This window comes from Carcharhinus amblyrhynchos, chromosome 6 (genome assembly GCF_965287045.1).
Source record: "Carcharhinus amblyrhynchos chromosome 6, sCarAmb.v2.hapA, whole genome shotgun sequence".
Taxonomy (NCBI): domain Eukaryota; kingdom Metazoa; phylum Chordata; class Chondrichthyes; order Carcharhiniformes; family Carcharhinidae; genus Carcharhinus; species Carcharhinus amblyrhynchos.
Genome location: NC_137329.1, coordinates 12,779,201 through 12,803,370, shown reverse-complemented (window position 1 = coordinate 12,803,370; position 24,170 = coordinate 12,779,201). Strand labels below are relative to the sequence as shown.

Here is a 24,170-nt window from a genome sequence, read left to right as displayed (position 1 = left end):
CATAGAAGGAGATCGGAAAACCAAAATATTGGTCAAAGAGGGAGGTTTTGAGGAACACCTTAAAAATGGAGGGAGAGGTAGAGAGGCAGAGAGGTGTAGGGGAGGGAATTCTTGATCGTGCATAGACAGCTGAAGGCGCAGTCATGAAAGGTGGACACGCAGGAGGCCAGGATTGGAGGAGTGTCAAGATCTTGTAGGCTTGTCAGTTTGGAGGACGTTACAGAGATAAGGAAGGAATGACATCATGGAAGAATCTGAAAACAAAGTTAAAAATTAAAAAAAAAACAGGATGCTGCTGGGCTATGAACCAATTTGGGACAATCAACATAGGGATGATGAGAAAGCTAGCACTAACTGATGCTACTCTCTCCCAATTTGCAAGGGCTTAATGTGAAATGAGTTTAAAAGGCCATAATCCAGTTCCCAATGAGTGTGATCTTATGAGATGACATTTTTGGTGCTGGATTCGAATTGTAACAGTTGAGGCACATATCCATGGTGAATTTTCTGAAAAGAGCAGCCAATGGTCAGGCAGTCTCGGTTATTTGTCAACATAATACAAGCCAGCAAATAGATTATGAAGAAATAGGATTTGCAATTATACTAGTTCAGTTACTTGGTACATATACAGGTGGCTTGACTGTTGCTACCATTGTGATGGCTCTTTATTTCAACGCACAGAAAGAAATCTGGAGGTCGGGATAATTGGTCGAGCATGCTCACAAGAATAAGGCTAAGCTGTCGCGTGACCATTATGTGAGAGCACTGTTTCTTCCTTCTGAATGGCCAGCTCCTTTCCATTTACAAGGAGTGGGGCAGCACGATAGCGCAGTGGTTAGCACTGCTGCCTCACAGCTTCAGGGACCCGGGTTCATCTCCGGCCTTGAGTCCCTGTCTGTGTGGAGTTTGCACATTCTCCCCATGTCTGCGTGGGTTTCCTCCAGGTCTTCCAGTTTCCTCCCACTCTCCAAAGATGTGCGGGTTAGGTTGATTTGGCCATGTTCAATTGGCCCTGGTGTTAGGGGGATTATCAAAGTAAATACGTGGGGTTGTGCGGATAGGGCCTGGGTGGGATTGTGTTCGGTGCTGACTTGATGAGCGGAATAGCCTCCTCTGCACTGTAGGAATTCAAGATCCTATGATTCTATATAAATTCGGCTACAGAGACACTCAGCAGTTGTTTAGAATGAGTGTTGTTTATTTACAGTGGTAGTTGTTTCATAGCCTTTCAGAGAACCTAGTGCATGCAGGACAGGTCATATTAGTTCTTTCTGTGCTGCATTGTTCATTGATTCTTGGTGTGTGAATTGATTTAATCATTCTGCAGTGGGAACCTTGATATGTAAATTGAACAACCGACATTGGAAAATAAATTTAGAGGTCACCAATTTCAGAGTTTGCCGGTGTTTTGAGGGAAGTTGGTCACTTGTACACCCAGTACATTTCTTTTGAGTTCAAGCTAAAGGAGTGGTCATACCTGACTCTGTTATGACTCAACTTCCTGAATCATTCTTACTTGTCCAGCAGGAGGAGTAGGAGAAGGGGAAGGGAGGAGATGTCATGGTGCTTTGACTGGGAATTGGAGAAATCTCGGGCTGGATTTTATGGGGTGGGTTACCTGGCTGTCTGACTGAAAGGTCCGTTTGTCCCACACCAGCCAGCATTCTGGCTGTTCCACAGTGATATAATCCTGAAAGCAGCCTCATTTGGTCAGAGTGTGAAGAAGTCCGGCCTTTGGAAGCTTACAGAAAATCTGATTGGCAGGCAGCTTTGTAGTCCCAGCAACGCCTCAGTTGAGTAATGGCCACGGTAGGAACTACAGGCAGTTCTCCAAGGAGATGGACAGAATGGTGACACAGTGGTTAGCACTGCTGCCTCAGGGACCCGGGTTCAATTCTGGCCTCGGGTGACTGACTGTGAGAAGTTAGCACGTTCTCCCCGTGTCTGCATGGTTTACCTTCAAGTGCTCTTGTTTTCTCCCACAGTCGTAAGATGTGTAGGTTAGGTGGATTGGCCATGATGAATTGCCCCTTAGTGTCAGGGGGATTAGTAGAGTAAATATGTGGGGTCATGGGGATAGGGCCTGGGTGGGATTGTTGTTGGTGCAGGCTTGATGGGCTGAATGGCCTTCCTCTGTGCTATTGGGATTCTATGATGTGAATTCTAATATCTGGCCCGCCACAGGAATTGGTGCAGATGAGGGGCGAGCCATGGAAAGATCCGTTGACCTCGGGTGGGATTTTCTGGTTTTGGGATGAGCGTGGGGAGAAAATCCTGCACTATGATTCAATCTGATGGATCCTGGACTCCAGATCAGGGATTTTGGTCAGGCCTGGCTGGTAAAGCTCACAAAGTGTGCTGGAAGAGGTGGGGATGAGTGGGGTGTGGGGAGGGGAGGTATATTTTATAAGACATGGTGGTGCATAAAGATGTGGCCTGAACTTGGGTACGTGGCAACCCCATTCCTCCATAGGAGGTATTATCTCTTCTTGCCAAACATCAGCTGGTCTGCTTCCCCTGGCCCCACCTTCCCCAATTGCATGTAAAATTGCGAGGAGGTGAAAGGAGGTTCTCAAGAGGCCATGAATTGGTGCCTTCCCCACCTGCTGTGACATGGGAGACAGTTCTGGAGTGAGTAGGAAGGTGATATGTAGCCTTTCCAAATTATTTTACAATCACTCCGATATGCTGATGGTGGGCTGTAAGATCGTGTTCCTTTGTTTACCTTTTCATTTGAGGTTATTTCAGCATCTGGAAGTAGGAATGAAGGGTTGTGTGGTACTGTGTCTCAAAGCTGCAAACCTTGGGGCAAGTCTGTGCTGGATTTCGGACCTTTCTGGCTTTTGGGTCGGGTGTTATGAGCTCTATTGGGTTGGGAATGTAAAATGTTGAGGGTATGTTTCTCATGTAAGGTTTGCAAAGCACAGTTTGGAAATAAACCAAGGCAATGCTGCAAGATAAAGCAGGGAAAATCCTTTGAACTGTTTCAGAATTGTCAACGTTACTTGCGTGGAAGTGCAGCGGAAGCTCTGTTTATGTAAGTTGGATTCCCGCTACACTTGGTGGAATTTGAATTCAATTAAACAAAGATTATCTGGAATAAAGAATCTACTGATGATTGTGAAACCATTATTGGAAAAACCTATGTGGTTCACCAATGTCAATTAGGGATGGAAATCTGCCATCCTTACCTTGTCTGGCCTACATGTGACTCCAGAGCCATGGCAATGTAGTTGACTCCCAAGTGTTCCCCAAGGGCAACTAGGGATGGGCAAAGAATGCTGGCCAGCCATCATGTCCCATGAATGATAAAAAAAACTTCACTGAAGTGCTGGTGTTGGAGAGGGGGCAGCTCCAGGGACTTTCCTGGCCATTTGCTTAGACTAAAGATGAAGAGGAAAAGCCAGGTGAGGGCAACTTAAAAAAATGTCCTGTTTTCAGGCATGGATGGTCTTTTGATAGCTTGATTTGTGATGCCTTACCTTTAATCCCTTGCCTCATGCCCTGGGGCGTCCAAATTCAGGCACAGTTTGACACAGTCAATGAGGCTAGCTGGTGTTGATAATGGAAATTCTTGCTGGTGGAGTTGAAGAGACCTTCTGAGATGTGTTAGTAGGACAGTGCAAGGAGAGTTCTGTTTTGGACCTAGTTTTCCTTTAAGTAATGAAAGAATAGCTGATGCAAGCTGTTCCAAATTTCTAGTTTCCTATGATATTGTCAGTTCTTTAGTCAGTATTCCCTGTACCTTATGTTCAGGATTGTGTCCCACCTTTTCAGTATCTAGTTAAGTAACAGTGTGTGACCTGGTGCCAGAACAATGGGAATCTTGTGATCTAATTTCTTTCACAGTTTCCTCAGGTGCCTTTCTCCAATCTCTCAGTAAGTGGACTGAAAACATTGAGGTGACTCAGGGCTTCAGGCAAATTGTCAAAGTTATTTTACTCCTGAGATAACAATTGAGCATACAGAGTGTTGGTGATAACTGCGTTTCACCTGAATCCAAATAACTACAGATTCCCTCTCATAAACCAAAAAAAATGTAAATGTGCCAGACTATCCTTGTCAGTGAGGTTAACTCTTCATGGTAAACTTTCTAGTTTTGACTGGAATTGGGCTTTATGAGAGGTGAGATTTCCCTTGTAAGGCCTGGCTCTTTTCCCAACTGTCTCTTCCTTCTCAGTTACAATACCCTAACAGACTATTGGCAACTATGGACTTCCATAGAACCCCTACAGTGCTGCAGGAGGCCATTTGGCCCATTGAGCCTGTACAGAAAACAATCCCACCCAGACTCTATCTCAGTAACCTCTGCTCATTCCTCCCCTGACACTAAGGAGCAATTTCGCATGGCCAATCCATCTAACCTGCACATCTTTAGACAGTGGGAGGAAACCGGAGTACCTGGAAGAAATGCATGCAGACATGGGGGGAATGTGCAAACTTCACAAAGCCAGAGACCCAAGGCCGGAATTGAACCTGGTTCCTGACGCTTGAGGCAGCAATGTTAACCACTGTGCTGGCCCATTGGATTGGTTCATGATTTTGCTTGGCAAAGTACTACAATGGTTTGCCATTGCCTCTGCTAACCAGAAAACTCTCCCACTCTTACCATCTGCAATCGGGTGGTAAGAATACACCTCCCATGGACATCATGTCCTGAAGTGCGTCTTCAGTCCAGAGCTTTGGGCTCAGAGGTAGAGATGCAACTCCACTGTGCTATAAGACTATCTTGTCTAACCATATGATTGACATTATGTAGGCCTTTTTTATGGGAGTGTTCAACATAAGTGGCTTTGCGACATTTTCCCCAATCAAAGATTTACCAGCTTGAGAATAAAACTGAATACTGTTCACTCAAACACGTAACACTCAGTGATTCAGGTGAACTTGAACGGTTAGGTCATTGCAATGATAAAGGCTGTGAATATTCACTGAACTCTCAAAATAGACTTCTATTGAATCCTAACCTCAATTTCCCAGCTCTGATGTTTTGTAAATTTAACCTTGCATTTTTAGCATATGCAACACGAAGATCCTTCCCTGGAGGCAGAGTGGGAAATGGTGAAAGTTGCACAGATACAGGAGAGAGAAAGTTTTACATTTACAATGTAGCTTATAATGTCAGTCAGAAATGTCTCAATGTGCTACGCAGCCAATGACTTGAAGTAGAAGAGAGTCATATTTTCTGGAAGTAGCAGTGATCCTATTGAGTACAGAATAGTTCACAGAGAATATAATGGTTTTGTTCATTGGTGATTCAGGGCTTGGGCAAGAAAGTCGAGCAGCTGTAATAACTTCAATCAGGCCATTGAAATTGACCTATTGGGGTGTGAACACCCTGATTGAAGATTCAACTGATGGGCCAATCAGGGAGTCTTTGCCTTGTATTTAACTGAGAGTGTCACTTTCTCTGACACCCCTGGAGATAGCTGGCTAATGACTAGCACTCTGTGTACTGCTATTAGGGTGTGTCAATAAGGGGAATTTTGGTGAAGAGACTGCTGCCTCCACAGACTTATTACAGCAGTCAAGCAAAGAAAATAGATGGAACCATGAAGTACTGAATTCAGAAGGGGTCCAAAGTTTGAGGAATGTGGTGGTTAGGAATGGAAAAGGGGTAAGGATCAAATAGATTTAGATGGAGCTAGCAGCTTGGTGTGCATGGACCTGGGAATGTATGAAACTGAGCTAGGCTGATGCTGTTTGTTTCATCCATTCTTGTAGTGTAAGCAGGATCAGGATGCAAGTTTCTGCTCAAATTGAGCAAATCTGTTCATTGCTTGAAATCATGGAAGGCTTTGTCATGTTCAATATATTACAAAGTTTCAGGCAAATACCTTTTTGAGAAGTGGATGTATGCAAGTATTAATATAACTGGTATAAATCAGAAAACCTTTGGCATTTGAGCTACAGGCAGTAGCAATTCTTGGCCCAACACTTAAGGCTATCCACAGCCACCTGGAGAATTCACACATCTCTTTTGTTTAAGGATTGGCCAATGCAAAAGACTGTAGTTACTGGACTTCTTTGCTACCTGTCTCAAACTGGACAAAAAAGATTGAAATGTAATTGGTTGTAGATAGAAGTGAATGTTCACTTTCACCATCCCATTTTAACATGATGACTGTTTCAAACCCTTAGCATTGTTAACTCACAATGCAGGATATGAAATCAACATAAATACCATCCTATAGTTAGGAAATGACTTGAACTTGAGAAAAGCCAGATAGGGACAGCCATGTTTGTGTTTGCTTTTGAAAATCAACTAAGAGCTGCTTATAGTTGATCACCAGTTGCCTGACTGTGAATTAGCTGCAAGCCATCAGCAGCCAAGGAACAAACTTGGGTGGCATGGTAGCACAGTGGTTGACACTACTACTTCACAATACCAGGGACCCCAATTTGATTCCCATCCTGGATCACTACCTATGTGGAGTTTGCACATTCTCCCTGTGTCTGCATGGCTTTCCTTTGGGTGCTCCAGTTTTCTCCCAAAGATGTGTGGGTTAGGTGGATTGGCCATGCTAAATTGCCCCTTAGTGTCAAGGGGGACTAGCTAGGGTAAATGCATGGGGTTATGGGGATGGGGCCTGGGTGAGATTTTGGTCAGTGAAGACTTGATGAGTTGAATGGCTTCCTTCTGTGCTGATGGATTCAATGGCCTTAAAAATGAGTGTCCCAACACTAAAAAGGGTTTCCCCCCTCAACCAGTTCCAGACCAAAGAACAGTCCAGCACAGGAACAGGCCCTTTGGCTCTCCAAGCCTGCGCTGCTCATGCACCCAAGTTTGCCATGCGTGAGTATGTCTGATTCTCACCAATTGTGAGAGAATAAATAACCTTTATCCTTAAACTCTCAAAAGCTTGCTGTTGAATTATTTAACTAGAATACAGTCCAAGGGTTAAAACAACTCTCACTGCTTTCCTTACAATACATACTGATCATGAGCAATAAAAAAGCACATACATTCTCTCAGTGTCACCTTACTAATAAAAAAGTGTGACTTTTATTTCAGGCATTGCAAAAATATAATTTTAGGATGACATTTTAGTGCTTATCACCACCAAGGGAAATCTCATGGTGTTGAAACATTTCCAAACCATTTTTTTGAACGCTGACTGGTAATTTGCTTCCATTAAAGTTGTACCAGGAAATCTGTCCAGAGGATGTGATCCATGCCCAGAAAGATAGAGATGATGAAATATCGACTCCAACAGTTTCAGAATAACTAAATCACATATATTTTAATGTTCCCTTTCACATTGCATATCTGGATCTGTCAAATTAATCACTCATAACGGTGCTTTTTGTACACTGCCATTTATGAGCCTATAAACTTGTTTTTTTATCCATTTGAAAGTATTTGTAGCCTGGATTTGGTATTTTGTTTTGCAATTTTGTTGTAGCCACCTATTTGTAATGAAGTTCAAGCTTAGACTACCGTGTAGAGAACCAGTAATACTACTGCAATAAGTCTGGGGGACAAAAAAGAATTGGATTAGTTGATAGTGTACCAGTTGTTGGTTGCTTTCCAGAATAGAACTGTTTTGTAAAGTAATTTAGTGATTTTCTTTAGCAACGTTTTTCAGTCTTATTGAATTTTCTACTGAAACGCTTGAAGTATCTGCTCTTTGGATAGGTGCCAATTGCAAGATATTTAATTATATCAATAAATTGTCATCTAGTCACGATTAACCTGTGTACAGATTCCGATAGTGGAAGGAGCATGCTTCCATGCCAACCTTGTCATTGCGTTCTGTGAATCTTGTCAGCTGAGGAAGCAGCAATAAATGAGAAGCACAAAACCTTTATTCTTAATCAGATGTAGAAATGCCAGATAACAATTTGTCGAGAGCTGGGAAGAAGTAATTGATCTAATGAAAGGAACAAGATACACGTCAAGGATCTAGACATCCTTGGTTAAGTCTGCTTGTGATGAGAGTACAGAATAAACTCCTTGGCTCTTTGTCCTTTTGAGTATTCCAGCACATCTCCTAGGTCGCAGAGACCTGATGGGTTAGTGTCCACTGAATATAAGGCAAATTGTCCAATGAATATTATTTAACATGATGTCACGAGGAGAACCTCTGAATTGAAAAATTTTGGGAATTTTAATTTTTAAGTTTATTTATTAGTGTCACAAGTAGGCTTATATTAACACTACAATGAAGTTGCTGTGAAAATCCCCAACTCGCCACACTCTGCCACCTGTTCAAGTACACTGAAGAAGAATTTAGCATGGCCAATGCACCTAACCATGTCTTTTGGACTGTGGGAGGAAACTGGAGCACCCAGAGAAAACCCATGCAGACACGGGAGGACATGCAAACTCGCACAGACAGTGACCCAAGCCGGGAATCAAATCCGAGTCCCTGGTGTTGTGAGGCAGCAGTGCTAGCCATTGTGCCACCATACAGCCGTCACAGATAGTGGAAAAAAATCATGGAGAAGATTTTGAACTATCTTATAGCCATATCATCTGTAGACTATAAATGCCTATTCTTTGAACCTAACTCAGTACTTGGTGGATGGAAAGTGGTGCAGTGGTATTGTTACTGGCTAATAATCCAGAGACCCAGGGTAATGTTCTGGGGACTCAGGTTCAAATCCCACCAGGGCAGATGGTGATATTTGAATTCAATAAAAATCTGGAATTAAAAGTCTAATTATGACCATGAAACCAGTGTTGCTGGCGTTAAAACCCATTTGGTTCACTGTATCCTGTAGGTAAGGAAATATGCTGTCCTTACCTGGTTTGCCTACATGTGACTCCAGACCCACAGCAAAATGGTTGACTCTTAACTGCCACTCTGACCAATTCAAGGACAATTAGCCAGCAATGCTCACATGCCATGAATGAATAAAAAAACCCCTTCTATTGATTTAATTGGAATGAAGGAGATCTTATAGAAACGTATAAGAATACAAAGGGAATAAATCAGATAGAAGCAGAGAAGTTGTTTCTACTAGCGAGTGAAACTAGAATGAGGGGCATGGCCTCAAAATAAGCAGATTTAGGACCAAGTTGAGGAGGAACTTCTGCACGCAGAGGTTGTGAATCTGTGGAATTCCCTGCCCAGTGAAGCAATTGAGGCTACCTCATTGAATGTTGTTAAGGCAAGGATAGATAAATTTTTGTTCAGTAAAGGAACTAAGGGCTATGATGAGTGGGCAGGTAAGTGGAGCTGAGTCCATGAAAAGGTCAGCCATGATCTTATTGAATGGTGGAGCAGGCTCGAGGGGCTAGAAGGCCTACTCCTGTACCTACTTCTTATGCTTTTATGAACACTGGGTTCCATAATAGGTGGGTTTTTCAAGCTGTCAGCTTGCCACACATGTAATGAAGCCAGAAATGTATCTTTATATATCTCTGTCAGATAGGACCAACTGTTCATAGAAAATGTTTGCTGTTCTTAATAACTTATTGGTGTGATTGTGCACTTTGTTGACTTGCACCAGTTGGTATTTGACTCTGTTTCATCTCAAGGGTGCAAGCTCATCAAGTCCTCTCACTTTTTAAAGGTGATATACATAACTGCAAATCAGATTTTGGATGCAGTGGAATCAAGTTTAAATTCCACATTTGAAGCATCAGATTTGACTCAATTGAAGGAACCATACCAGTTTGGATTGTAACTTCAACAAAGCTAGACAGCTGGGTCCGAATTTGTTGTAATACTTGGGTGAAAAAGAAAGGGCCGGAATTTTACCTTGGGGGCGAGCACAGCTTGCAGAATGGAATTCTACTTTGGCCTTGAGCGAGGTCATAAAATCCTGGTCCACTGCTAAGGCCAGCATTTATAGATGATATGCTCATTGCTAATTGCCCTTAAGAAGTAGTGGTGAGCTATCTTTTTTGAATACAACTATGTGACTTGCTAGTGGGCAATTAAGAATCAATCTCATTGTTGTTAGGTTTGGAGTTAAATATACATGAGACAGGGCAAGGATGTCTGATTTCCTTCCCTAAAGACATTAATGAGCCAGATGGATTTTTTACATGAAAATCTGGTCATTTTGTGGTTATAATTAATGATACTAGCCTTTGATTCCACATTCATTTAATGGAATTTAACTTCCCCAGTTGTCATAGGGAATTTGGATTCATGACTTCTGATCATTAGTCTAGCTGTCTGGATTGCTAGTCCAGTAACATACCCACTATACAACAGAGTGGCCTAAATTAGTGGGGAACTAGAAGATTGGGAAAGTTTTAAAACACACAAATAATAGCAGATGTGTTAATTGTAATTTATCAAAATTCACTGGACTCTGGGGAGGTACCAGCTGATTGGAAAACAGCTAATGTAACGACACTGTTTAAAAAAGGAGGTAGACAAAAGGCGGGTAACTACAGGTTGGTTAGCTTAACGTCTGTAGTTGGAAAAATGCTGGAATCCATCATTAAGGAAGAAATAGCAGGGCACCTGGAAAAGAGTGGTTCAATCAAGCAGATGCAGTGTGGATTCATGAAGGGAAAGTCATGTTTGACGAATTTACTGGATTTTTATGAAGACAACAAGTGTGATTGACAGAGGGGAACCGGCGGATGTGGTGTTTTTAGATTTCCAGAAGGCGTTCGATATATTGGCTTTGGAGGGAGTGCAGAGAAGGTTCACCAGGTTGATTCCAGAGATGAGGGGGTTAGCGTATGAGGAGAGATTGGGTAGACTGGGCCTGTACTTGTTGGAGTTTAGAAGGCTAAGGGGCAATCTTATACAGACATATAAGATAATGAAGGGGCTAGACAGGGTAGAAGCAGAGAGATTATTTCCATTTAGAAAGGAAACAGAACTAAAGGGCACAGCCTCAAAATAAGGGGGAGTCAATTTAGAACAGAGTTGAGGAGGAACTTCTCCCAGAGGGTGGTGAATTTTTGGAATTCACTACCCATTGAAGCAGTGGAAGCTACCTTGTTAAATGTGTTCAAGTCACAGGTAGATTTTTGACCAATAAGGAATTGAGGGTTATGGGGAGCAGGCGGGTAAGTGGAACTGAACTACTATCAGATCCACCATGATCTTATTGAATGGCGGGGCAAGCTCAAGGGGCTAGATAGCCTACTCCTGCTCCTACTTCCTATGTTCCTATACACTTGAAAGCATGTCAAAGGAAGACAGTTTTTCTATTCATTCATGGGGCATGGGCATTGCTGGCAAGGCCAGCATTTATTGTCCATCCCTAGTTGCCCTTGAGAAGGCGGTGGTGAGCCGCTTTCTGTAGGCTGAGCCACAATGAGAAGGAACAGCGATGTATTTCCAAGTCAGGATGGTGAGTAGCTTAAAGGAGAACTTGCAGGTGGTAGTGTTCCCATGTATTGGTTGCCCTTGTCCTTCTAGATAGAAGTGGTCATGGGTTTGGAAGGTGCTTTTTAAGAACCTTTGGTGAATTGCTGCAGTGCATCTTGTAGGTAGCACACTGCTTCTACTGAGCATCTTTCTTGGAGATGGTCATTGCCTTGAACTTGTGTGGTGTGGATGTTGCTTGCCATTTAGCATTACCAACTGGAATGTTGCTTGGGTCTTGCCGGCTGTCAGCACGGAATTGCCAGTGGAGATAGGCACTGTCTAATCATCAGAGAACAGACCCACTTCTGATCTCATGATGGGAGAAAGGTGGATCAATGACAATAGTTAGACTGGAGATACTGCAATGAGGTACTCTTTACAGAAATGTCATGAGGCTGAGATGATTGGCTTCCAAAAAACATCAGCCATCTTCTTTTGCGACAGATATGATCCAATCCCTGGAGAGATTTGTCCCCAATTTCCATTGTCTTTCGATTTACTTGAGCTCTGTGGTGTCATGTTTTTTGCAGCCACTTCCACTTCATTTTTGGAATTCTAGTAGAATTATAGAATCCCTACAGTGCCGAAGGAGGCCATTCAACCCATCGAGCCTTCACTGACAACAATCCTACCCAGGCCCTATCCCCATAAGCCCATATGTTTACCCTGCTAATCCCCCTGACACTCAAGGGCAATTTATCATGGCTAATCAATCTAACAACCTAGTCTTTTGTCCATGTTTGGAATAAGGTTGCAATGAAGTTTGGAGCTGAGTGATTTGTGTCCTACCTATAATCAACCATCTGGCTGAAAATGGTGCTTCAACCTAACCTTTTGCATTGTCTTGCTGGGCTTTGTCACCACTGAGGATAGGGATGTTCTTGGAGCCTACTCCTCCTCCCATTAGTTCCTTACTAACCTGCGATCTTTTGTGACTGGATTGCAGAGCTTTGACTTAATCCATTGGTTTTGGGATTCCTGAGCTCTGCCTATGCTGTGCTGCTACTGCTGTTTTGCATGCCTATGAAGGATGGGGCATAGTTTTAAGGGGCAAGGTTTAAAGGAGATGTACGAGGCAAGTTTTTTACACAGGGTGGTGGGTGTCTGGAACTCGCTGCTGGGGGAGGTAGCGGAAGCAGATATGATGGTGACTTTTAAGGGGCATCTGGACAAATACATGAATAGGATGGGAATAGAGTGAAATGGTCCACGGAAGGGTAGGGGGTTTTAGTTCAGTCGGGCAACATAGTCGGTGCTGGCTTGGAGGGCCGAGGGGCCTGTTCCTGTGCTGTAATTTTCTTTGTTCTTTGTTGCCTGTAGTCATGTACAGTAGCCTCATCAGTTTGATATTTAATTTTCACATGCGCCTGGTTCTGCTCCTGGCATGCTCTTCTACACTTCTCATTGAAGCAGGGTCAGTTTGTTAATGGTGGAAGAGTTTACTCAATTGAAGTCCCATAGTGAGATGACAAATTCCATAGACCAAACCACTTGGAGTGAGGACAACATCTGAGTGAATCTTGAGTAATTCTTGCCAGAGATTTGATCAGAAGAGGCTAACAGAGCGACTGAACAAATGGCTAATTTGGAAATTCAGATGTGAGCAATTTGCATTTCTAAATGTTAAATAACTGAGCAATAGACACCGACACGGGGCATGTGTTCGCAGAAAGTATATTTTTTTTAAATTTAAAATTATTTATTTATTAGCCGCAAGTACATGAACACTGCAATGAAGTTATTTTGAAAATTCCCTAGTTGCCACGCTCCGGCACCTGTTTGGGCACACTGACGAAGAATTTAGCATGGCCGATGCACCTAACCAACATGTCTTTCGGACTGGAAACCGGAACACCGGGAGAAAACCCACACAGACACGGGGAGAACGTGCAGTCTCCTCACTGACACTGACACTGACTGAAGCCAGGAATTGAACTCAGGTCCCCGGCACTATGAGGCAGCAGTGCTAACCACTGTGTCACTGTGCCATCCCATGGGACATGTTCAGCTCGGTATTTGTTCATAGGACACGTGTGTCGCTGGTCAGCACTTATTGTCCATTCTCTAGTTGCCCAAGGGCAGTTGAAAGTCAAACACATTGTTGTGGCTCTGATGTTGCATGTAGGACAGACCAGGTAAGGGTGAAAGTTTTCTTTCACTAAAGGACATTTGTGAACCAGATTTTGTTTTGACAATCGGCAATAGCTTTATTCATCAATAGATTCTTAATTCCAGATATATTCTATTGAGTTCAAATTCCACCATTTCTCATGTTGGGATTCAATCCCAGGTCCTCAGAGCATTAGTTGAGTTCCTGGATTAATTGTCTGGCAATAATATCACGAGGCCATCACCTCCCCTACACACAGTTCAACCATATTCTCATTGAATGGTGGAGCATTCTGAATTTGTACGTCAATGCAAGTGTACCTAACCTTATGTTGGCAAAAATTGGAAGATGAAAAGCAGAGTAACTGTTGTGAAGACTTTCCTTCCTGGGTTAGTGAATGGATGTTTATCAAGGAAAATGCTCGTGAAGTTCTTTGGCTTACATTAGGAGCAGCATGCCTGCACGGCACTTTTTGTGATCAGTTTGAAGTTACCCTGCATTGGGGAGGGATACAACCTGCGATTAATGGAAGTTAGAAAGTTATTTGAAAGAGATAATGATGTATGTATTTATTTGGCTCCTGGAAAAACAAATAAACCATGTCCTCCTTAGTGACTGGAGGTAGACTTTGCTTTCGCCTGGGTAAAATTTAGCACGTGGATTGGACTTGGAGGGAAGTTTAAGTTTTAAAATTTATTTATTAGTGGGCTTACATAAACACTGCAACTAGATTACTGTGAAAATGCCCTAGTTGCCACACTCCAGTGCCTGTTCAGGTACACTGAGGGAGAATTTAGTATGGCCTATGCACCCTAACCAGCACATCTTTCAGAATGTGGGAGAAAACTGAAGCACCTGGAGGAAATGCACGCAGACATGGGGGAGAATGTGCAGACTCTGCATAGACAGTGACCCATGCTGGGAATCGAACCCGGGTCCCTGGTGCTGTGGGGCAGCAGTGCTGACCACCGTGCCACCCATGGGACGGATAATTTAGCGTGACCAATGCACATTGCTCAGACTTAGATGGCTTGAGTCAACATTTTCTTGTAAAGTTTTAACTTTGTCCTCTGTCTCCTGTGGTGCTGAAAACTTTCCTCTTAGTTCCTCGACAAGAAAGGGTGGCTGAATGGGTTGTCAGAAATGATTTGGTTTGCACCCATTGTTTTTTTTCTATTTTGTTGGCCGATTTACTGACCATTCTGCATAAGTTGTTTTTGTACATCCCATTTTGCTTATTCAATTTACCTACTTTTACATGTCCCTGTGGATTAAGTGGCGTAAAGAATCACGAAGTAAGCTCAAATACTTCAATACTGGGAGATGCTTATTGAAGTTGTGCATTCATTTACAGTCAGCCTAAGACTGCACAACAGGGTCCCACACTGGGTGGAGCTATTAGCCCTGACCCATGCACTTAAAGGGGCAGTCCGCACCCCCTGTTCCAATGTAAATACATATATCACACCTACGTTTCTCATGTTCAAGTGCTGTTGGGATTTTCCAGTTTCATAAAGGATGATGATTGAATCCATAAGCTAGTAGCATGACACAAAATTTGAGTGTAATTAAGATTATGTATTAGTGTCAAAACTAGGCTTACATTAACCCTGCAATGGAGTTACTGTGAAAATCCCCTAATTGCCATACTCCATTGTCTGTTCGGATACGCTGAGGGAGAATTTAGCATGGCCAATGCAACGAACCAGCATGTCTTCCAGACTGTGGAGGAAACCAGAGCACCTGGAGGAAACCCACACAAGCATGGGGAGAACATGCAAACCCCACATAGACAGTGACCCAAGCCAGGAATCGAACCCAGGTCCTTGGTGCTATGAGGCAGCAGTGCTAACCATCATGCCACCCCAATTGTTGATGCAGCTGTGTAACAAATAAAATTCACACCAGATGCAAAACTCCATGGGATTGTGAGATTTCTGATGAGAGTCTGAGACCTGGCGAATGCCTATAATGTTGGATCTGTCACCGCTCAAGTTATTTTTGTGGAAGAGAAGCCTAGACGTGTAAATAAGCAAGTCTATATGTACGTGCTTGCAAATTAGCGCTCGTTTAAAGGGCCACTATTACCTGCACTACAAGCTTCAGTGTACATTTCATTGTCCTGGAATATGTCAGTGAGTGCTGCATGCAAAACCATATAAATTATGTAAAGTTTTGTATCTAGTGTATGTAACGTCATAAGGATGAATGTAGGTTGTACAGTGCTGCTGATCTGCAGTGACTACCTGATCAGTATGGACCAATAATCAAATTTCTTATGCTCAGTTCCTTGGGAACATAGGACCCGAAATGTATATATTTTAGAATCCCTACAGTACAGAAGGAGGCCATTCAGCCCATCAAGCCTGCACTGATAACAATCCCACTCTATCCCTGTAACTTTTCATATTTACCCTACTAATCCACCCCTCCCCCCTCCACCGAAACTAGGGTCAATAGGGTAAATCAAGGGTGGCATGGTGGTTAGCACTGCTGCCTCACAGCGCCAGGGACCCCGATTTTGATTTTGGCCTCAGGTAACTGTGTGGAGTTTGCACACTCTCCTCATGTCTGCATGGACTCCTCCAGGTGCTCTGGTTTCCCCCCCCCACACTCCAAAGATGTGCTGTTTAGGCGGACTGGCTAAGCAAAATTGTCCCTTAGTGTCAGTGGATTAGCAAGGTAAAATACATGGGGTTCTGGGGATAGGGCCTGGGTGGGATTGTGGTTGGTGCAGACTTGACGGACTGAGTGGCCTTATTCTGCACTGTAATAGTTCTATGGTTCTATGAATTTAGCAAAGCCAATCAACCTAACCTGTACATCTTTGGACTGTGGAAGGAAACCAGAGCATGTGAAGGAAACCCATGCAGACACAGGGAGAATGTGTAGACTCCACATAGACAGTGACCCAAGCTGGGAATCGAGCCTGGGTCCCTGGCACTGTGAGGCAGCAGTGATAACCACTGAGCCACTGTGGTTCCCGGGGTCACACTTCCTATTATCTTTTGCCCTACATTTCTCTTTTTAATTTTTGAGCTTGCTTTTTTAGTTGTCAGTTGGAAGTTATTTTTGGTATTCTCTCTGTAAAAGTTTAATGGTTTCCTCCCACACACGGTGAATTGTTTTTGTTTCTTCTCTGTCTGATCTGAATTATTTTTTCATCGTGAGCTTTAGGTGGAAACATCCTGGCCTACTCAGTCTCTCTCCTCCAACAAAACCGATCCATATCTGCCCCTCTATCCCCTTAGAGCAAATTTGGACAGCTGTTCAGGGGGAATAGGTTTATAGCTAAATGGAGTACGAGTCAAAGGTTAAAAAAAAATGCTAAATATGTATAGAAACATGTCACCCGCATTCAGATCAGAAGACGAGCAGAAAGAATTCAAAGAGAGAGAGAGAGACACTTGGGTGGCACAGTGGTTAGCACTGCTGTCTCACAGCTCCAGGGACCGAGGTTCAATTCCTTACTTGGGTCACTGTCTGTGTGGAGTCTGCACGTTTTGGGCTGATTGGGTAACAAATTGTCCCTATATTGGACCTCCCTGATCCTCGCACATTAGGCGTAGACTAAAATCATGAATAGGTCACTGAGACAATGGGACGGCGGCGCGGGCTCGTTGGGCCGAAGGGCCTGTTTCCCGTGCTGTGTTGTTCTTTGTTCTTTGTTCTCCCCATGTCTGTATGCATTCCCTCCAGGTGCTCCAGTTTCCTCCCACAGTCCGAAGATGCGCTGGTTAGGCGCATTGGCAGTGCTAAATTCTCCTTCAATGTACTCGAACGAGAGTGAGGGGATTTTCACGGTGACTTCATTGCAGTGTTAGTGTAAATCTACTTGTGGCAGTAATAAGTGAACTTTAAACTTTGTGTGCAAAGAGGCGCAAACAACGAATAGAGAGTTGAAGACCTAGAGAAAAGAGACAATATAGAGGCAAAACGGGTTGAGGAAAAGTGATGATGTGGAGATGCCGGAGTTGGACTGGGGTAAACACAGTAAGAAGTCTCACAACACCAGGTGACCTGACGAAAGGGAAAAGCCCCGTAAGCTAGTGCATTTGCTACCAAATAAACTTGTTGGACTTTAACCTGGCGTTGTGAGACTTCTTACTGAGAAAAAGTGGGCAGCAAAAGAATTGAGAGAACTGTGTACGGACCAAAAGGCTGTCAGTACAATGTGAAGGAAGGAGAGTGGGAGTCAAACCAACGGAAATGCAATGAATTAGAATGGGGAGTGATCAGAGTGTTGTTTCCATGAAGAAATAACACATTTTATTTTTAGTTTTGTACCTGAGAACCGCTGAGACAGATCAGCTTTCTGAATTTCCATACTCTTTCTTTCTGTACCAGCTGGATAAACACATTGATCCAGAAATTCATTCAGGCCCACTTTGAATGCAGAAAATGATCCATGTACCCAAGCACCATGAGAAAATGGCCTTTGGGCCTACACCCTGCAGCACCTTCGCAGTCAAGTTTTGGGGTGCCGATCTGATCAGCGATACCCAAAGAGGGGAGAAGAGTGGAGGGAGCAGCACTGCTGTGGGGCCATGAGGAACATTCCTATTCTTCCTGGCTCCATATAAATTTTAAAGAATAATGAAATGCTTGCTGTACTGGTGAAATTGCATCTACGTCCAGGAAATGTTTTGTGGGTCGGGCTAACGCCTGCTCTGCTCAGGAGAGTCAGTTTCCTCACAGAGGCTCTAAAACAGGCATTTGACCCTTCATTTGAACATGGAAGAGACGCATTCACATGTTTTAGACATCTACCCCAGGTACCTGAACTATCTGCCTCAAGTTTGGGTTTGACTTTCTTCAACTATTTATAGAATCATAGGAATCCCACAGCGCAGAAAGAGGCCATTTGGCCCATCGAGTCTGCACCGACCACAATCCCACACAGGCCCTACTCCCATATCCCTACATATTTACCTGCTAATCCCTCTAACCTACACATCTCAGGACCCTAAGGGGCAATTTTAGCATGGCCAATCAACCTAACCCGCACATCTTTGGACTCTGGGAGGAAACCAGAGCACCCAGAGGAAACCCCATGTAGACACAAGGAGAATGTGCAAACTCCACACATAGAACATAGAACATTACAGCGCAGTTCAGGCCCTTTGGCCCTCGATGTTGTGCCGACCAGTGGAATGAATCTAATGACCCTCTAACCTAAACTAATCCAATGTTATCCATATGCCTATCCACTGACCATTTGAACGCCCTTAAAGTTGGCAAGTCCACAACTGCTGCAGGCAGGGCATTCCACTCCCTTACTACCCTCTGAGTAAGGTGACAGTGATCCAAGCTGGGAATCAAACCCAGGTCCCTGGAGCTGTGAAGCAGCACTGCTAACCACTGCTACCGCGCTGCCCAACACAGGACATTGAGCCTTATCTCTGAACCTAAAGCTCCAGGCTCATTGTTCCACCCAGGGCTTGATGGCCAAGGCAGATGTGTCCGTAATGTGCGAAAACAGATTGCGTAGCAACCCACAAATCCTTCTAACACTTGCAAATGGCAGGCGCTAAGAAGCAGGAGAGATTCCTGGCCAAACATGTGATTGGTAGAACACTAGAGCTCATCCATAGCTCCAGATTGCAACATACATGTAAAATTACATGTTGTCAAAGCAACTTGGAGCCACTGAGTGACCCCCAACAAAGCTCCACCGCCGCTTTTGATTTTTATTAATGACTCGTGTTGGGATACAGTGAAAAGTATTGTTTCTAGCACGCTAGACAGACAGAGCATACCATTCATAGAGAGGGAAATGAGAGAGTGCAGAATGTAGTGTTACATTCATAGCTAGGATGTAGAGAAAGATCAACTTAACGCAAGTTAAGTCCATTCAAAAGTCTGATAGCAGCAGGGAAGAAGCTACTCTTGAGTCGGTTGGTACGTGACCTCAGACTTTTGTATCTTTTTCTTGACGGAAGATGATGAGAGAATGTGCGGGGTCCTTAATTATGCTGGCCACTCTTTTGAGGCAGCAGGAAGTGTAGACAGTCAATGGATGGGAGGCTGGTTTGTGTGATAGATTGGGCTACATTCACAATCTTTGTAGCTTCTTACGGCAGAGCAGGAGCCATACCAGGCCACTCTACTTTGGTTAAACTCCTCTGTGATCATTTACTTGGAACTCTTCGACATCCCTTTCATTTAAGTGCTGTTTGCAACACTGATTGTTTTTTTTTTAACCGTGTCTTCTCCAAAGGCGGTGTGACTTTATAATGATCACTCAGCCTGAATTTGGTCAGGATAATTTAACATTGTTGAATGATCATTGTAAAATATACAGTTGACTTTTAAAATGTGCTGCATGAAGTGATTTATGGTTTGAGGCCGTTACTATTGTTAGTGTAGATTTATAACATTTCTTATCTAATGCTCATCGGTCCTTCAGTACTTTAAGCCACAGATCTGTCTTTAATTTTCTTTATATCGATTTCAAGTTTGAGTATCATAGTTTTCCTAACCCATGTAGGGTAGCATTGTGACACAATGATTAGCACATGCTGCCTTACTCGAGTTTGATTCCTGGCTTGGGTCATTGTGGGCGGCACGGTAGCACAATGGTTAGCACGGCTGCTTCACAGCTCCAGGGTCCTGGGTTCGATTCCTGGCTCGGGTCACTATCTGTGTGGAGTTTGCACATTCTTCTCGTGTCTGCATGGGTTTCCTCCAGGTGCTGCGGTTTCCTCCCACAGTCCAAAGATGTGCAGTTAGGTTGATTGGCCATGCTAAGAAATTGTCCCTTAGTGTCCAGGGATGCGTAGGTTAGAGAGATTAGTGGGTATAATATGGGGGTAGGGCCTGGGTGGGATTGTGTTCGGTGCAGACTCGATGGACCAAAGGGCCTCTTTCTGCACTGTAGGATTCTATGATTGTGTGCATGGAGTTTGTATGTTCTCCCCTTGCTTGTGTGGCTTTCCTCCGGGTGGTCCGGTTTCCTCCCACAGTCCAAAGATATACAGGTTAGGTGGATTAGCTATTCTAAATTGCCCCTTTGTGTCTCAAGATGTGTCGATTGGGGGATTACAGGGATAGAGCCAGGGTAAGATGCTGTGTTGGTTAAGTGCATTGGACATACCAAATTCTTCCTCAGTGTATCCAAACAGGCATCTGACTGTGGCGACTAGGCGATTTTTCATGGTAACTTTATTGCAGTGTTAATGTAAGCCTACTTGTGACAATGATAAATAAACTTAATGCTAAACTGCTGTGTCAGTGAAGCCATTTTCTAAGACATAGAAAAAGTATCATGCACAAGAAGGGAAGAAAATTAGGTTGCATTAAATATTCAAGAGAACAAATGGGAGACAAGAAAATGTTATGTGAGCTAGATTTTATACAATAGGCAGAACAAGGTAATCTGACATGCATCAGTTAGTCTTTTATATTGATTTGGAACTTTCTATTCCTGTATAACCAAGATTTTGTACAGCAATGTCGAAGTATCCTCATATGCTATCTGTTATTGAACATGCTCTTCCAGAAGGAGGAAGGTCCTTGGTACTGCTGCGGTATGGGTCACCTAAAACAAACCTAGGGTAGAAATAACATTTCTTATGTGCCAACTATAATCAGATTAAAATGTTGCTGTCTGCCATACCTTGTGCTCGTAGCTACTTTGGACAGTCTTGAATGGTGACCTGGCAGGATTAGATGAAATCTGCTTCAGGTATGATTAGAGGTCCCTTCATTAATGAAAATTCTAATTGTCTTCCTTTCAAAAAGAATAGAAACAAGAATTTTTGGGGAGGATACAGTCAGCACTTGCACCATTGTATACCTTGGTGGCACAGTGGTTAGCAAGTCTGCCTCACAGCACCAGATGTGGATATGCTGGCGTTGGACTGGGGTAAACACAGTAAAAAGTCTGACAACACCAGGTTTAAGTCCAACCGATTTATTTGATAGTAAACTCACTAGCTTTCGAGGTTTCCGTCCTCGAAAGCTAGCAAGTTTACTATCAAATAAATTGGTTGGACTTAAACCTGGTGTTGTCAGACTTTTTACTGTGATCACAGCACTAGAGACACAGGTTCAATTCCAGCTTCGGGTGACTGTGTTGAGTTTGCAGTTCTCCCCATGTCTGCATTGCTTTCCTTTGGGTGCTGTGCTTTCCTCCTACAGTCTGAAGATGTGCAAGGTAGAAGGATTAGCAGAGTAAATACACAGGATGCAGGGATGGGGTCTTGGTAAGATGCTCTATCAGAGAGTTGGTGCAGACACAATGGGTTGAATGGTCTGCTTCTGCACTATAGGGTATGTATTCTAAAAGGCAGGTTCAGGAAGAAATGTTTTACTTGCTGTTCCAAGGAGAATGTCTTGTCACCCAACTGTATCCTAATTCTACCAATCACATGCTTGGCCCAGTTAATGGGAATTGAGCATTCACAATTGGCAAAATCGTTCTATTTGAGAAAGGAAAGGGAGATCACATGAGTCTGGTCTGAAATTTCTTAAAAATCATTCACGTCAATGTATTTTTTTGCTGGAAGTTAGTCATGCGCATGAGATGTGCAGAGAAAGTCAAACTGTTTTCAAATATGTTAATAGGATAAATCCAGCATGATATGTGTTTTAATAAATACATTGCAACCAGAATGTGTTGATCTTGCTAACAGTGCGCACTGAATCTTAATCTTGAATAGTTTGATCTGACTGTTTGTTGTACTGAACGCAGGTACTTTGAACTGGAGAGTAGCGGCCAAAGGGATGAGATACGATACCACTACCGTTTCGATGGTAAACCTCGCACTGAGATCTTTCCATATCGACTCGCTGATGGACAGTGGCACCAGATTGCACTCTCGGTCAGCGCTTCCCACCTCTTGTTACACGTGGACTGCAACAAGTAAGATTTGGAATACTGGTTAGTGGTATATAGTTTGCATGATGAACAGAACTCTTGATATTAAACACTGAGGCCCAGAGACTTCAACTCGGTTGAATCCCATTACCTGGTTTTCATTTTTAACTAATCTTGAGTTTTGAGCCATCCTATTTTGAGAAAGTTCTTCACCATTGATACCAGAATAACCAGTGACAGGTGTTTTTTTTTCTGAACATGCAAATACCAACTCATTTGACCACTAATCCTGTAGAAAACACTTGGCCCAATCGATGCAAGTTTATCTTCTAAGTGCTTCTCTGGATCTCCTGTTTGATTGAATGTCTTTCAATGTCAGTGGTACTACAAGGCTTTTTTTAAACCAAGAGTGACTAGATTTTCTGACCCAAAGAATTTGGGAAAGCTAACAAATATTCTTGGCAATCAAATGGAAATCTTCAAGTTAAATAAGGAACAAATCCTGACCCCACATGTTTTCTCCAATGTTGCATATCTAACATTACCTTTTTTTTCGTCAGTTGTAATTTCATTGTTGTGGTGGCACCTCTGATGTTTGGGTTTTCATATGTCATTGCACTGGGCAGCACTGCTGCCTCACAGCGCCAGACACAAGGGTTCGATTCCTGGCTTGCGTCACTGTCTGTGAGGAGTCTGGTGCTCTGGTTTCCTCCCACCCTTGAACTTTAAAGGACAGCACATTCAATGCTGTTTTGAAATGTCACCTTAGATTGTGAACTCATGTTCTTGAGCTCACAAGTCAGAGGCGAACGTTTATTTTTCTGCATTTGTGGGATGTGGTGACATAGAATTGTAAAAGTCCTGCAGTGCAGAAGAAGCCATGCAGGCTCATTGAGTCTGCACCAACAGAGTAATTTACTCAGGCCTTCTCCCCCATCCTATACCTGCAATTCTACAGATTTACCATGGCTAATCCATCAAACTGACATATCATGGGACACTAAGGGGCAATTTCGCTGACCAATCCACCTAACCAGCACATCTTTTGACTTGCAGTTGTTGCCCATCCTTTATTGCCCTAGAACTGGGTGGCTTGCTAGACCATTTTCAGAGGGCATTTAAGAGTTGACCACGTTGCTGTGGACCTGGAGTTGCGTGTAGGCCAGTCCTGGTAAGGGTGGCAGATTTCCTTCCCTAAAGGACATTAGTGAATCAGATGGGTTTTTACAATAATTGACAATGGCCAGCGCCAGACTTTAAATTCTAGATTTTTATTAACTTCAAATTTCACCACCTGCATTGCTCTGGTTTACAAGTCCAGTGACAATACCACTATACCACTGCTTCCCCAACTCAGCCATGCTGCTATTAAGTGGCACAATTTTCAGTAATGTGGCTGAGCTCCCAATGCTCGTGGAAAATTTATTAAGCAAATATTTTAAAGGATGTTGGTTTACATTATGCACATTGATAAGAATTTGACTGAACCTGCAAAATCAAAAAGCTTTTCTTTGATTTCAGATAGGCGCAACACTTGCAAGATCACATTCACTGCCAGTTGACCCGAAATGCTGATAGTGGATCTACCTTATTGATTTGTAGCAATGTACAACTGAACGGCTTATTAGACTCAATCATATAACTTGATTTAGGATTACATCATGGCCAGACAAAGTGTAATTATAGGCTCCCTTCCTGAAGGACCTTAGTTGGATTTCCATGAGAAGTTTTTATTTCTTGGTCAGGCAAAAAGTTGCCAGATTTATTCCCATTTAAATTCATAATTGCCACGCAAAATCCAAACTTGCATGTTGTTAGATTCATCCTGTAGCTCACACGTCACTCCTTGGTGTTGCTATTAGATCGTTGCTTTAGTTGTGAAGGCACAGTAAGTAGTCTCACAAAACCAGGTTAAAGTCCAACAGGTTTATTTGGTAGCACGAGCTTCTGG

The 24,170-nt window shown here is 43.2% G+C and overlaps 1 protein-coding gene across 1 annotated transcript in view; it reads left to right on the top strand.

Annotated features, from left to right (window-relative positions):
* LOC145343701 (protein kinase C-binding protein NELL1-like) overlaps positions 1–24,170 on the top strand; it is an 828,548-nt gene that overhangs the window by 11,835 nt on the left and 792,543 nt on the right. Inside the window, exon 4 of the mRNA XM_080189909.1 lies at positions 22,094–22,264. Coding sequence (XP_080046035.1) covers positions 22,094–22,264 — 171 coding nt within the window. The remainder of the gene's footprint in view (positions 1–22,093; positions 22,265–24,170) is intronic.